This window comes from Micropterus salmoides, unplaced genomic scaffold (genome assembly GCF_014851395.1).
Source record: "Micropterus salmoides isolate LMB-PRFRI ecotype aquatic unplaced genomic scaffold, ASM1485139v1 Ms_hic_scaffold_2, whole genome shotgun sequence".
In the NCBI taxonomy this organism is placed as follows: Eukaryota; Metazoa; Chordata; class Actinopteri; order Centrarchiformes; family Centrarchidae; genus Micropterus; species Micropterus salmoides.
In genome coordinates this window covers 20369749-20386515 of record NW_024041150.1, presented here as the reverse complement: position 1 = coordinate 20386515, position 16767 = coordinate 20369749, and the positions used below count along the sequence as shown (strand labels likewise).

The following is a 16767-nucleotide window of genomic DNA, read 5'->3' as shown; positions in this document are numbered from 1 at the left end:
AAGACTCATAGTTGCAGGATTGTGTGTTAAATTTAAAAATAAATCTTTTACATCCTCTTCAACAAAGTTCTTATGAAAGGACTGCTGCTGGACTGTGTGCATCCCGGTGATTGGTCCAATCCATCAACCAATGGACTTTTCCATTCCTAGGCAGAGGAAATTCCTGCGCTTCTCATTCAGGGGAATCCATTTAACGTTACACATTTCCTGACGGCTGTTTCCAAACCTTTGAAACAGCCATCGATAAATGTGTGATTGGATTCCCCTGAATCTATTCATAGCAAATTTGCTGAAGAAGATAATAAAAACACACAAAAGAAGATCATTGAGAGCAGGAGTCAAACACACAATCCTTGGATTACAAGTCCTGTGCTCTACCAGCTGAGCTAGCCAGTGGCACTGATTAGTGATCTGAAATTATTGTAAAGAAAAGCACCTGCTGACCCCTGTATTCAGCTATGGTTTGTTATCTCGAGAAAATTAGCCCGTTATCGCGGGAAAATGGAGTAAAAAAAATTTGAATGGATGGTTGCTTAGGGCTTCTGTAAAAAAGCAAAAAGCATAGCATAATTATAACAAAATAAATATAGGAAGTTTTTCTGTAGAAACTGTGAAGTATCCATCCATCAGTATTTCTAAGTGGTGGACTGACATTTAGAGCCAAGCCACAAAGTGAGAGAGAGATGGTTCTGTACTGAGAAGGTTGAGAAGCAGTGTGTTAGTGGTTAGTTGTATGTATAGTCAGTTATCCCGTTGATGACACAAAATGCAAACACACAGTGCTGCAGTCAAGAATATATTAGTGAGGGAGAGGAAGAATGAACATGTATCTTTAAATTGAAAGGACACAAGGAAAGGTCCTCCACGTTTCTTTTGTCTTTTCTTTCATCTTGTAAGCTTTAAGTCTTGTGGAAATTCATTCGAACAGAACAAGCTGCAGGAACTACTTCATGGTTCTCTTGAGCCTTGAGTCACCTGCCAGAGATTAGCTGTCCGCCTGCTGTAATGAGCCTTTTAAAAGTTCAACTAAAGCTTCCGATGTTCTTAAAAGTTGAAGGGCTTAGATGTTTCAGATTCATGGATTTCAGGGCTCTCTGCCTAACTCTGTGGATTCAGAAAGTGGGAAACGGCAAGACAGAGCTGCCACTGAGAAAGGAACTTGATCAAAATAGTTCATTAGGCAGGAACAAACTGCAAGCTGTGTTCAAGATGCTCTTTTTTGCTACTTAGTTTACAGAATTATTTGCAATAATGACCACAGTCTATAGGTTGGAGACCGGCGAGATTCTTGGCTGCTAGAGACAGGTGTGCAGGAGGGCTGAGAATCTTGTGGTGGTTAAATAAAGATCCTGTCTGTCACACTTTCCTTGTTCCTGGTCCCTCTCCTGGCTTCTTGATGGCCTCTCTGAACAGCCACACGCAACACACACACACACCACACACACACATAAAACCAAGATTGCTCACCGTGTTTCTGCCCTATCTCCAACAGAACGGGCTCCCCCAGCTCAATGACGAAGGCCTTGTTCTTCTCATACTCTTCATCATCGATAATCTTTACCTCGATGATCTTCCTGTTAAAAAGTGAAGAGAAAGATGAGCTCAGCGAGTGCATTCATGATAATTAACCTTTTCAGTTGTATGCTCGCCCTCATAATAAGGAAGTGTTCATAGCGAGTGTGTTTGAACAGTCTATTAAAACTCAGAGTCTCACCCTGTCAGGCTGTAATCTGTCTGAAATGACCTGATGAGCAGGTCATTTCTGGGGCTCACACACAAAGCACAGCTGCATGGGTGCGGACTGCCTCATTAACCAAGACTATCCTATTAGCTAGCTTTAAGTAACAAATAGGATATACCACAAAAAAGAACATTTCATTTTTGTTTTCTCTTGCAGAAAATGACGAGGAGCCTCTGCAAAGATGAAGGTTGAAGCCTGGGTTGACGTTGCTCAGTGGGACACTAGATGAGACTGCTTATTTCCCCCCAGGCCCTCAAATTTTCTCAAACTGACAGCGATGCAATGCGCAGCACAGCCACAGTTGAGAAATTTTCCATTAGGAGCACCCAGAGAACACCCTAAAATGCAGCGCAAAGAGTTTCTGAGGGGATGCGTACTGCAACGAGACCTTAACAAGTAAATTGATTTTATTAAAGACGTGGGGATATTAAAAAATAACAATGTGTGCATGTGAGCTTAGTAGAGTGAGAAATAGGTGAGATGGCATTGTTATCAGATCGGTTAATGTATTTTGAGAGAGAGGAAGATGAAAGAATTTGCAAATAGTGGAAAGAAAGATGGATGGCACACCCTGTCAGTCCTATGCTTTAAGTAAACTCCCAAGTATATGCTACTGACTCAAAATGTAAAGTGAAAAACAGGCACACTTGACATGATTTAAGAAGCTTGTGTTGAGACTAACAGTAGTGGACAAGTGCTTTAAAGGAGACTTTATTGTTCTTCTGTGACTCCTGTATGGCAGCTTTGCATGATTCAAAGTAAAAAAAGAAATAATTTTCTATCTTATACTGCCTCTTCATGTAGGCCTTCATTTCAGCCTCTCTCTGAAACAAGCTGTGGATGCTCCTGTCTCTTTAAGACCCCCCCCCCCCCCCCCCCCCCCCAAAGCTGATCTTCTGATTGGCCAAGACCTAAAGCATGTTATCAAGCTGTTGTTGTTGCCAAGCGGGAAGCTTCCAGTCAGAGATGTGAATCCAATGTGGAAGTCCCTTTAACCTGCATTCTATCAAATGGCCAACAGGGGCCAAACTCGAGGCTTCAAAACGGCAGTCCACAAACCAACGGGTGACGTCACAATGACTATGTCCACTTCTTAGCTACAGTCTATGGTTGCTGCTGAGCGGTACAGACAGACTGAATGTAGCTGTGTGGCGCAAATGACCATATATGGAATAATAATAATAAGCTGTTGAAAACAGAATGTTCAGAACAGGTGGAAATCTGAGATTTCTTCTCACAGGGATTTCTTTTAAATACTTTAACCTTATTATTTGAAGATTTGGCCATGTTTAACATGAACATCCAACATTGTAATATTGTAGATAAGTCATAAAATATGGAAAAGCATAGTAGGTCTCCTTCATTTCCTTTCGTTGTCGCAGTGTGCAACCCTGTCACCTAGAAATAAAACAATAAAAACATATCTATGCTACTAATTTTCAACAATGAACAGGTACGAGGTAAACATAATACCAAACAAAGGCTTCTAATGAACACATCTGCCAAGTTCATCCAGAACAACATATGTAAAATGTTCACTTACAGCATATTTCATTTGTTTATCCTTCAATATGTGTTCTTGCAATTCAGTATCTTCTACAAACAAAGCATTATTGTCATTTTTCTTTATAGGTTAGGGAAAAATTATGTTAAGTAAAGAGTTGAAACACCAGACACAATGTGTTTACTTTGATAACATTTAACCAAAACCATGCTCTTTCTTTACCTAAACCAAAGTGCTTTTGTTGCCTAAACCCACCCACCCGCAGGATGTGAACCTTGGTCTTTGATGTCAAAGTCTTACCTCCCGTTGCCGCTAAACATAATTCAGGCAGCAATTTGTAATTAGTAATATGTAAACATAATATTGGAGGCAGTGTTGCATTGCAGAATCACTGCAGTGTAAGTGGTGTCGGTACATAACTTTGAACGGGTTTTGGCTGATAATGCCTGCACTATGAATAAAAACTAATCTAACATCCCAATTTAAAATGCTCAGGGCACAAAAGTGTATTACCGGTCTGTTTCACACAGAGTATATAATCTTCATCTCAACAGTCCATCTGTATCTGACTGGCAGAGAGGAAGCGAGAGTATTTTTCCACCTGGTTGTGTCATTGTGAGCGAGTGATGGAGGTGTGGAGAAGTGGAAGTGCATTGTTTTCATTGGTGAGCTGTCACGGCAACAGTGGATTAAACTGGCCAGATTTTCTTTCTCCAGCATCACATCAGGTTGAGTGGCCAACTCTCAACAATGTTGGAAAACATATGAAAGCATTGCTTTGTCAGCTGAAAAGCAAGACGAAAAAACACACAAACAAATACAAGCAAATCCATTCAGTGGAGAATAAGGGGGAAGGAAGATGAAGGTGAGAAATTAAAAATCTCTTATATTAGCTGATTTCCCTAACCATTTCCAGACATCTGCCTAATATCTCGAATAACAATTTATTTTAATACTGAGTTAAATAAAAATGAACCAAACATAAATGACAGTTTACAAAACCCCTTAGCCAAGGCAACGATTATCCAAAACTAATACTAAGCATTGCAAGTGAAATATTTGCCTCCGTAATCAGTTAAAATTAAAATATGCAACGTGCTAGAATGAAAAGATTGACAGGTGTAGCAACAGCAACTAAGGGGTGCAGGGCATAGCAAACTGTCAGTGAGATGGAAGACAGAGACAAGAGGATAGAAAGAGATAAGGAGAAATGAGAGAAATGGGGGAGGGAGGAAAGGGAGTTTAGAAAAATGGATGTACATAGAGGAGTAGGAGGTGAGTAAGGGAAGGAGTGAAGAAGGAGACACAGAGAGAGGTTGAAAGAGGAGTGCGAGTAATGCATGTACATTTTTTATACAGTCTATGGTTACAACTCAATACACACTCAGGGGGACTAGAGTACACACACACACACACACTTTATTTTTACAATTTCTGTTAAATATACAAACACAGACACTTCATATAATCTAAAACCATAATGAACATGGGCAGTGGATACTACACATAACATGATTTTCATGTTGCACATCACATGACGATGATGTTTGCACTTTGTTCCACACATTACATTTATTCATTTAGCTGACATTTAGCTTACCATAAGCGACTTACAACTGCTCTATATGTCAGAGGTAGCATGCCTCTGGAGCAACGAGGGGACCTATTATACTTTTTCATATTTTGTAGCATTTCTACAACGTTACAGTGTCAGATCATATTCAGTTCATATTAAACATGGCCAAAGTTTCAAATGATGAGGTAAAAGTATTAAAAAGAAATCCCTGTGAGCCAAAACCTCAGATATCCCCCTGATCCGAATGCTCTGTTTTGAACTGTTTTTTCTGCTAATGGCTCGGTATGATGTCATTCCGAGCCGGATTTCCAAATATGGTCATTTGCACCAGACAGAGAATGCTGGCCATGCCCACAAAAGAACATGCAGACCTATCCCTGCAGCAACCTGGCAAACACGTTAGACAATGGCCAATCCGAAGACAATGCAATATCTTAGGTCCCCTTTAAGTGTCTTGCTCAAGGTCACGTTGGTGTATCACAGTGGAAAACGCGGGTCTCTCACACCAAAGGCATGTGTCTTATCCACTGCTCCATCACCCCACCAACACAAACACAAGCTGTTCAGCTCAGTGCACACAAACATGATATTACCAGGTTCCTGGTAAACACCTGGGGAACCATTAACATATGTATGCATTAATCTGACTAATTTACACATGTAATACACACACAGCCACACACACACACACACAGCCAGCCACACACACACACACACACACAATCACACTGACTGTAGAGCTTTCATTATTCATAGCTGGTGCTGGCTGTAGCAGCACTCCCATCTGTGCCCTCCTCTCCCCATCTCTGTCTCAGCCCGTCTCTTCTCTTTTAGCCATTTCTTCGCCTCGTCTTCCTCTCTCACTTTTTTTTTAATCATCACATAAACCTATTCTTCCTCTGTGGTTTTCTTTTAGTCCTAAACTCATCCCCTCCATCCACTTTATAAACAGCTTATTCTGCTCATGGTCATAGGAGGAGGCTCGAATAGATCCCAGCATCAGTCTTCAATTATTCATGTAAACATACCCGTAATTGATGTCATGAATTAGGCGTTTAACATCTTCTGAGCTCAGTTATGTAGTGTTTGTAAACTTGTTCCTCTCTGATGGTTTTTGGTGTTTGTGTGAATCTCCAAAATGACTTACTTGAGAGCAACAATACTGGGACCATCGATCTTGATCCAGGGCCTAGTGTGTGTCTTTATGATGCCAAGTATTATAGTTTAATTAAGTTTATTTGACACTATGACAAGGGCACTTAATGATAACTACAAAAATGGAGGGTGGCTCGATATCGTCCAAGGCTTATTTCCATTGTGAGTCTTGATGTATAGAAAGCAAAGATGCAGGAATTATGAAACATGACATACAAATTTTAACTAGGATGATTAGCTAACACTTTTGCTGCAAGTCATGACGTGACCTTTTTATGATTGTCATGATCACACACTTTTAGCAATGCTGGCGGTGCAAAAGTCTGTCAATCAGTCCAGACTGGAAAATTTTAACAGCTATTGGATGGATTGCCATTAACTTTGGTACACATACTTTATCCATTGTTCCCAGGGAATGAATCCCAATGACCATCCCCTGACTTTACTTCCAGCACCTCCATGAGGTTGACATTTGTGATTTTGAGTCAAATGGCTCAACAACTATTGGATAAATTGTCTTGAACATTGTTACAGACTAGGCTTGGGCGATCTTCTCTATTTTCATATTGTCTGATCATGGCTACTTGAGATCACTGATCGGCGATCTGACAGTGTTACGTTGCAGCATGGCAGTGAAATGCCAGCATGGAAAAAATAGGCTTATTAGTTTTAAGCGAAACCACCAGAAACATCTGTAAACGCTTGCTTGTAACCTATTTGAAGAGGGGTCTCCGACATTGACAGGGTTGTGATTCATTCCTTGATTTATATGTGGAGACACGACACGTTTACAATCCTAAATTCAATGCATTACTTGAGTCTTCACTCCCCCTTTCCATGTCTCGTTTCCTCTCTGTATTTCTACCTTGTAACTTTTTGACACCTGCTCCCCAGAAAGTTCTTCTGTCAGACAGCAGCCCCGGTCTGTCAACCGACTGACACAAAACACAGACACACACACCACAAATTCACTGAACACAGAACTTGCACCGCCAGAAATAGAGACCGAAAAAGGCAGCGATAAAAAAAAGAGAGTGGCAGAGTGAAAAAAGGTCAACAAAAGGTATTGTTGATTGAAAAGCCCCAAACAGAATCAAGTGGGCTGTAAATCACTTTAATGGATAAGTTTTAAATTGCATCTGGCTCTAAAGTTCTTATAGAAGTGAATGAGTGAGCGACAGTTTGATTTGATTAGCTGAGACCTCATCGCATTACTTAATGGACATGGACCCTCTTTATATCTCTGTCTCCATCTCTTTCCATTTTGTTCTGGCTCCAGTTCTACTTTTGACTGACCACCACTGGAAGCTGTGTTTGTTTGTGTGTGTGTCTGTGTGCGTGTGTGTGAGCGAGAGCATTTTTGAGAACCGCAAACAACTCATTTTCTTGAGTGAGGCTGATTTATATACACACTCCAGTTTTACTGTTTCTGCTTCTGGCGGAACCTCTAAATCTCTCTCTCTCACACACACACACACACACACACACAGTAAAACTGAGATCCTTAAAATTTTATAGTTGACGCAAGCCACACAGCCACTGTTTTTCTAATGCAAAGACTGCTGTCCTTTCTGCTTTTTTAAAAGAAACTGAGAGTGAGGAGGAGGAGACCTTCAGTGGACAACCAGGATAATAATAGTCATCAACAACAGCAACAAAACAGGATAAGGCTACAGTAATTTGATTACAGTCCAAAAGGAAAAACTGCAAAATGATACAGTTGGGGGATGGCATATTGGGCTTGAATAAAAAAAGGACATTTAGTTTGTGAGATTATAATCACATTACAGTTTATCACACTTATCATATTACATTTAATTTGCCTTTAAATAATAGATGCAACTGATTTAAACTGATAAACTGGACCAATAAAATAATCTAATCAGGCTCAGCCAATAGGACTGTGAGCTGCGCAGCTAACAAAGTTAACTAGCTAACTGCAGTTACAGTTAGCAACAGGTAAAGTTGTCTGTCCATCAGGAAATTCTGTAAATCACAGAGAGTTGAGGCAGAGCAGCCAGAGGACATCAGTGAGGCCTGGCCACCTTCTCGTCTTTTCTATTTCCCCGCTGCTGAGATCAGGTGAGATTTCCTGTCAACTGCAGAGGTGCTTCTTGCGAATTGTCTTGCAGAGGTCCACAATTATATCTGCATCCAGGTCCCTCTCAGCCAGAGACCAGTTAGTACAGCTCACTTTTTAGCACTGTTTTGTAATTACTTGTTTATGTTTTCTCAATAATTTTCTGTGTCTAAGGCATTGTAAGGCTACTTTTTTATACCAGATGTCAAATCATTATTTTCTGGTCTCTAGGCATATGATATGTAGTTACTGTGTTTTGGCTTTTAGGACAGTTCACCAAACATTTCTATATAACATTTTGATATACTCCATATACTGAAAACTCAAAAACCTTGATTAACTGCAATACTGATAATCTAAAGACTTAAGTTTCTTTCTACTAAAATGACAAACATGTTGTCATTGTCTATGCTGTCACACTATCAGGAAGGACTTCAAAAGTAAATAAATAGGTGTGAAAACTGCTACCATTGGACATAGAGGGATACTGAGCGACAGCAGCTTTTTAAGTTTCTATAGATAGCAGAGCTGTGTGCGATCAAATGATATGAGTTGGTCTGAATCTTCCTCCATTTGTCTCGCACACACACACACACACACACACACACACACACACACACACACACACACACTTCTACAGGAGCAGGTAGGCTGAAAGAAAACCTTCATCCAGCTCTTCTCATCTGAGTGGAGGGAACACAAACAAAACAATTTGAGGGAGGCCAACAGAGAGAGTGAGACATAAAGGGAGAGGTATTACCCCTCTTAACAATATTATGGAATGCATAATGAGAAACAGCACAAAACACACACTCTGCCTCTCCCACATACACATACACTCGTGCTAAGTGGTCTCCAGCTGTGGTGAGTAATAAAGTTGCATCTCTGGTGTGTGTGGGATGACAGCGATAGATAGGCGCACAAGATGATTTGAGGTTTGAGGACAACGGAAGACATGGAAAGGGAGAAGAAGAAGATAAGGACGCGAATGAAGAAGGGCACAAGACCAGGATATAAAGTGAGAGAAACAAAGCAAGAAGAAACAGTGGAAAAAGAAAAGACAGAGATTTCTCCTGCCTCTCACACAGGAAATTCAATATATTCAGGGCAGAAGTGACCCTCTGACACCTAAAATGACACATGGATGACACTGTCTGGTTCTCCACCAAAAGGGAAGAGGTTACATTTCCAGGGCATCATGAGCTCGCCCCTGCATATTTACCTCTTAGAAGTCCACGATACTCTGAATGAATATGAAATGTTCATGTTTTTGCGAGGATTTTCAACGTGCATCAGACAGAGCTTCCAAACTGACTTCACATCATGCTGCATTCAGAGCATTTTAGGGACTAATCTGCTGAAGCTGTTGGCACAGCTGGTGTTTGTTTATATGACGTAGCTGCTACACATGCTAAAAAAATGTATAAACACAGACAATAGGAGGTAAGATGCCGGTACAAAATGCAAAGGAACATGGAGCAACGTTAAAGGTAAGAAGGCGAGAACTGGCTCCTGATAGATGTAGATGGGTATTTTAGGAACTAACCGATGTCTTTATTCAGATCCAGAAGATCCAGATTTGAAAGAAGACACTTATAGTTCAGCATGGATCATGGACAGTGTTTCATAAGGCAAACAATGTTTGTCCCTAGAAATTCTCTATATTGATGTTGTCATTTATATGTCTATGTGGTTCTGTTTTTAGATGACTTTTTTTACTAGCTAGACACATTTCCATCTTGTGATCTAGCTGGCAAAGCCCCCGCAAACTGGAATGAGCATGCAAGTTCGAATGCACAGCCTGACCTGATAATGGATGACATATCCATCTAGTGTTGCGATGGTGCGATCAATGCGCGAAGCTCCTAACTGAACATAATCCGATTATGACATAAGAGCCATCCACTGCATGGAGGAACGGCCAGAACACCTTGATGGAGAAACATAAATCCAGCTTCAATCCACCCCATGGAGGCTGCGAGAGCGATTTGAGTGAGCCTCCATTTTGTCAGCCCAACCTGTAGGCTTACTGCATGGCATCCAGGAACAAGAGGAAGAAGGTTTAGTAAGACAAGACATGAGAGAGGAAGTAAGAGAGGAAGGAAGGGAGGAAGGGTGCTAGGATCTTCACCGCATGGAGGATGTATGGTTGCCACAGAAACCAAGACGACAGGAAGAAGAAGAGTATCTCAAATCTCAGTCACTTATACACCACATATATTTTACATATTTTACAGTCTGTCTTGATTAGTCTTGGATAGTACACATACAGGCATAGTGATGCAATCCTATCTGCATAATGTTGCGTAGGATTTAACTATGTCACAAATCAAGATCATGCATACATTCTGCATGATGTACTGTAATTACCACTGGAGAATGAAGAAAAAGATTGACAGGAAAAGAGGCCAGTAGAAATGAAGGGTGGAAGATGAGAGGCTCAGATACAAAAAGAAAAGGAGAAATAAGAAGAGAAAAACAGCATGCAGCAAGACAAAAGGAAGGAACAAGGGGAGAGAGAAAGAACAGAGAAGAACTAGTGGAAGGAGAAAACAGGGAGGTGTGGGAAAGGGGACGGAAGAGGGGATTAAAGACGATGGAGGAAAGAAAGACAGACTGTGATTTTGGTGTGAAATAGGGGGATTGATGAGGTTTGATTTTGTCGACCACATGAAGGTAGACTGAGCTGAGAAAGCGTGTAAGCACGACTACTGCTTCTGCCATTTCATTAGATATGATGTACTGTATTTCTTATATCCTTCATTGACCCATTAGACATGCTAATGGTTTAGTCTTGAGTTTTTCCAGACTGTACACTAATGTGAAGTACGTTTAGAAGAAAGGAAGCTGTTAGCAGCGTCTCACTTTGTGGTGCTTTTTATTTTTTTATAGACTTTGTGACTATACTCTACATACACTGTGTCCAACAAATGATTAATTCTTCATACCTTCAAATTAATTCGGCATAAAATGTAATACATTGATTTAAATTAAAAGTTTGTTTAAATTCATTGCAGTTCGCCTGTGTCTTTCTTGCCTTGCTACTGCACATGTTACTCCAGCTTTCTTTTCATCCATTGCGAGGTCATAGTTGTGTCGCTGTACCTCCTCTTTTCAATTAAAGTGCTTAGACTGTACTACAACTACCGTGTACAGTCATTGGGGTTCCCAAAGGCGTTTGGAGGAGTGGCATTAGAAAATGACAGACTGCAATCAGCAGATATTTATGCTATTTCTGGTGCCATATTTTTGAGAAATATATTTTGAGCAGAAAGTGTTGTGCTTGTCTCTGTTGCTTTATGTGCCCCAATTGACAATGTGTGCATATCCCGACCTCTCTTTCTCTATCAGCCGTGTGTGTGATGTGTTACTTGGAGAGGATCTCATGAGGACAAGATTGCACTTAACAGTTTTGAAGAGGCAGCGAAAGAAAAAATTAAACAGCGGGAGGAAAGAAGCAGGGAGTGTGAGGGCATTAAAATTGAATGAAATTTGCAAAGTGGCCAAATTGAGGAAATGGAAGTGAATTGGTATTTGCCTATGTATCTGTGCATAATTAACTGTAAAACATATTCACAGCAATGCATACTTCATTACCACCTTTTTCCAATTTGCATGCTAGATTCACACTATGGAGAGTATGAGGCTTAGCTCAAGATCTGAGGCTCGTGACTTCAATCATATAAGGCAGACAGACTGCCTTGCCATCAGCCCAGACTCTCGCAGGTTTTTTTTGATGTGGCCCATTCATCATGGGTCAGGGGTTTGACCAAACACTTTATGTAATAGTTTACATAGTATATATGTATAGTAACAGCTTGTGTTGTCGCCCATCTTCTACCCAGGAAGCACTGGGTACAGTTAATTCCTTGAAAATGGTGTGATGTGATGAAACAGTGACAACTAGTTTGTTCGAAAAATTATTATTCATTTACACAGCAGCGATTCATTAAATCCTTCAGATTACTTTGTGGAAAGTGAGCAAAAAATTAAGAGACGTTTTCACAGCTACTGCATCACCTGTACTTGTAAAACCAGATATTCTTAATGTGTTTTATCGTTTTTCTTATTTTTTTCATTTTTCATAATCAGTGAACCATGGCAAAAGAGTTTTGAACTATCTGACAGTGAAATTGGACTTTTTAATGAAAAATTAAACCTTTGTGTCTTTTATTGGAATTTTATCACTGCATAAAAGCCATATTGTGCACAACATGTACATAACATCAATCCCAGACTCTTTAGCTTGACATGGTTGACAGCTTGAAGCTGTCATTAGGCGGTTGCCATGGTGATGACCAAGATACCGTACACTGTTGATGTGTTTCAGAAAATGTTGTTTAAACGTTGCTGCTGCTAGTCCTGCCCTCCCTCTACCATTTTAGCAGCTTTTAATTATACATTGCCATCAGTTTTTGTTGTTGTTTTTTTACAGTGGAGAAACGCACATAGAGATGAATGGAAATGAGGATGGAGGAGAAGAGAAAGAACGGCCTGGGAGAGAAAATAAAAAGGAGAAATGGAAAAAGAAGTAATACAAAATAATAAAAAAAACACGCCAATGACTGTAAGGATGAAGGATGGATCAGTAAACAGGGACCAGCAGATGGAGAGATTAAAGCCAAAGATGCCGCACATAAAATGCAAGGAGGGAAAAAGATTTACAAAGACAACAAAGAGACTAAAATGAGAAATAGACAAAAACACACATAAATACGAGACAGACATCACTTAATCATAACCGCTCCCTATCCATTCTCCATCTTTATTGTGGGTGGAAAAAGCAGGGTTGAAAACAAACAGACAAACAGAGATAAATGAGCGACAGGCACCCGTCCTTCCACCTTTTCCGTAGTCATCCCTTGTTCTTTTATCCTCCTCCTCCCTCTCTGTCTGTTTCTCTCATCTCATCGGTTCTCATGTATGTTTTAACGCTTCTCATCATATATTTATGTTCTGGTCAAATAGGGGGCTGCCATGGAGAACCAAGCTGTTTGAAGAATGTCACAATGACAAAACCTGTTTCACTAGTTTGGATGGGCGATGGTTTAGTATCATATACTGTATATTCTTTATGAGTGAGCTGAGGGAAATATGCAAACCCAAGACGTCAATATTTTTATGGCTGCATTTTGTAAAAAAAATAATAAAATGTGTCTATGTGTCTTGTCCATCAATTCATCCACATTGCCCACAAATGTATCCCAAAGTACTTGATATATTTATAACTATAGGATCTCCAACATAAGAGAAACTTATTGAAGTGCAAAATAATTTCCCTTCCTTTGTTGTGTTATATATCTTATATCTAGATTGTGTCATAATGCTCGCCTATAGCAGCTACTCAGGCACGCCCCAAAAACACTGGTGGGGAAACGCACTGAGCTGCAGCACACAGTGACAAGACGTCGGCCTGCTGCCTCCCCTCATAAGATGATCCAGCTGTAGCTCTGTGAGCTGCACTTTATCAGAGGCGCTGAAATTAACTTGTGTGGATATGTGGTGAGTTTAATCACCTGATAGGCAGAGGAGGCATTATACATATTTCATTTCAAAATCTATGTTATGTCCCCCCCTCTTTCCTAATGTAAAGTTTTATTTCGCATTGCCTTCCTGGCTCCAGCGATTTCGGAACTGGCTCATATAGGAGGCGGTTTACTAAGCAACATCAGTCGCGGACAAAATGTATAGAAATGTTGAGGGAGAAAAAAAGTTGGTCAGCTTCTTCTTTTGTGCTGCTGTTATGTCTAGCTCAAGGCAGCAGTGATGATGTCTGCAGCAGGGGTGGATACATCTAATGTAGGCCTACTCTTAATTTCGCTACATTTTCCATTCATACCTTTTATAGCTTAACCAGTCTGTAATCTGCATTTTGCTTCATTAACCGCGCTGGTCGGGCGCTTGTCACAGTCACAGAGCTGGGCAGATGCAAACATTTAGAAAATTAGGCAAATATCTTTTCAGTTTAAGGCTTTATTATTCTACTAATACAACTGAAATCTAGTGAGTGCACACCATAGCACTGGTGACCGTGTTGGAAAGCAGCCTGCGTCGCTCTTTAACAAGTGAAATACTTTCACTTTCCACTGACGCGCATTCAAAGCGTCTTTAGTCTCTGCAGAGCAAATGAAGCCTACACACTGTAACATCTACGTCAGACGATCACTGCATTGATTGAGATATATATTAAAAGTGTCCTGTTGTTGATCAGAGCATCGCTTTGGACATTAGCCCGTTTCTTTTCTTTAATACACATTGGTAACTATTTGTTTTATAGCGATGTCCGATGGTGAGTCCAAAAACTGAATGTCGCCGGTGAAACTGATCTTTCTTTCAGAGAGAGAGAGAACATGGTGAGTAAAACAGTCCTGTTGGGTTTTACGCATGACGCACAGCTTCCTCTGTATGCAGGTTTACCTGCTTCAACAAGGAGCTGCTCTCCTGTCACTGCCACAATAATTCTTTGCGTTGTGAAGATTATTTAGATGCTTCAGGAATAATCACATTGTATTGGCAGCCTGTGCTACTGCAAAGCAAGCGGTTTGGTCGGCAACATCTCCATAATAAAAGGCACAGGCAACAAAAGTTGGCTGGGCAGCAAAACTGATATTTTAAAGTGACCTCTAAAATAGGTTATAACCAGGGACGTGCACAGGAATTTTGAAGGGCAGTTGCTCTGACCTGAAAAAAGGCACTAAACACAGTATCCAAAATGTATTAACAATATAAATGTCACCAAAATACATATGAGAAAAAGAGTTCCTTATATTATTGTTTATTGTTTTTTTTAATCATTATTATTTTTTATTTTTTTTCCTTTTTTTTTTTATTTGAAAATAAATAATCTAGATTGAATTGACAGATGGGGAAAACTCGCTTCTAATAAAATATTAAATAAAAAACGCTTAGATGTCGGAAAAAAATACAATCCTTTTTTAACCTTTTGGCTTCCCGTACATTCAGTTGCGCTTCTAGCTCGTATTCACTTCTGTTGGTACGTATCACGTATGGTAACTGGGCAAAACTACGCATGATTTGTTGTAGTATGATTGCATAAAGGAAGGAAACAGGAATTCCGGTAGGGAACAGAATCGACTGACGTGCAGGCAGCGCTGCAGCAGTGCAGCCACTTAAACAGAGTTTGCCCTTCCCCTACTGACTTTCACTTTCGGTGCCCGAATGGAAGTGAATGAGGCTTTGCGATCGCGATTATTTTTTTTTTTTATTTTTTTTCTCGGAAGGGCGAGTCGGAAGGGCAACTTGAGTCAGGAAAGGCAAACGGGCAGTTGCCCGGGCAACCAGAGCAACCCCCCTGTGCACGTCCCTGGTTATAACTGAATCACGTCACGCCTGCGTGTTTTGATTCAGTGATAATATTAAAAGTTGATCTACAGGAGAAACATACCTGAAAGGAACCCAGAATGCTTGAGAGCTGCTCTGCATTATATTCTGTTACAGTTTTAGATTTTAAATACTTTTATTATACCTTTATTAAATCAGAAAAACTCTTTTTCCAAGAGTGTCTTGGCCAAAGCAGGCATTAGTACAATTGTACATTTAAGATGGAAATAAATAATCAGTTACAAGGTCATAAAATATCCAAATGTTCTTAAATATTTGCCACAATTCAGCAACACCTGAATTTTGTGTGTCCCTGTACATAAATAATTTCCACAATAAATTGATGCAGGAAAGGCAGAAATTGGTGCAGAAAAACACCACAATGCAGGAAATTAAGTGTTTAACACTCACAATTTCCTGGGGGAGTACATCCAGACCCCCCCTGTTCATACTATCGCAGTTTTGTTGTTATATTATTATAATTAGACACATGACATTACAATTTAGCAACATCAAAATGAGACAGTTAATAGTGTTGTTCTGAGTTTTGTTGTGCCGTGTAAGTAGAGGATGTTTACTGTCGTTTACTGTCGCTTTACTGCTTTACAGACTTAACTTTGGGGTGGGTGGGTGTGTGGGGGGTCAATTGTTATGTGAAGATATGAAGTTTTATAAGCTGGGCTAAGCCCCCAATGTTTCAAGATCCTAAAAACGCCCCTGCGGCTGAACTAAAGTCATGGTAACTGGCAGAAATGGCTTTGTTTTGGATCACACTACTTTGCTTGTCAGGACTTGTTCTTCTCTGCTTCTTATTGGCTAGTAGTACTTAACTAGGTACTGCGCATGTGCAACTCCAAAAAAACACCATATGGGAGAGAGATGCTTCACTCGGTAGATGAAATGTAGCTGTCAACACACAGGGTGAAATATATGTGCAGTATGATAAAAATATGGTGTTTTTTGAAAATGAAACCATGTAAACCTGTTATGGTACAACCCCTAAATATAATTATCACCCTGAAAATGAGCATAATATGACGCAATCACGCCACCCCATGTTAATGCTTGTAGGTGGCTATACAAAAAAGTCCTTTGTCAACTCAGAATAAACAAAGATTGTCATGAACAGATCTGGTTGGATCACTTTCCTAAGTATTTTAGAAAACCATCACAGTACTTTTGTCCAGAAATCACAAGTTTTTTATGTTGGAAAACTACTTGGCCACAGATAATATGAATAAACTCAAATCAGTTCAGGAATATGCTACAACTAAGTACAATACTGAAATAATAAAGGTTACAGATACATGGACCCCCATCAAGACTAAGTAATAAAACAAGACCCACCTTAAGACCCTTATCATGTCGGT

The 16767-nt window shown here is 40.0% G+C and overlaps 1 protein-coding gene across 1 annotated transcript in view; it reads right to left on the bottom strand.

The window, feature by feature from the left end:
• LOC119911902 (sodium/calcium exchanger 1-like) overlaps positions 1-16767 on the bottom strand; it is a 42902-nt gene that overhangs the window by 559 nt on the left and 25576 nt on the right. Inside the window, exon 11 of the mRNA XM_038730883.1 lies at positions 1468-1574. Within this exon, the coding sequence (XP_038586811.1) occupies positions 1468-1574 (107 nt within the window). The remainder of the gene's footprint in view (positions 1-1467; positions 1575-16767) is intronic.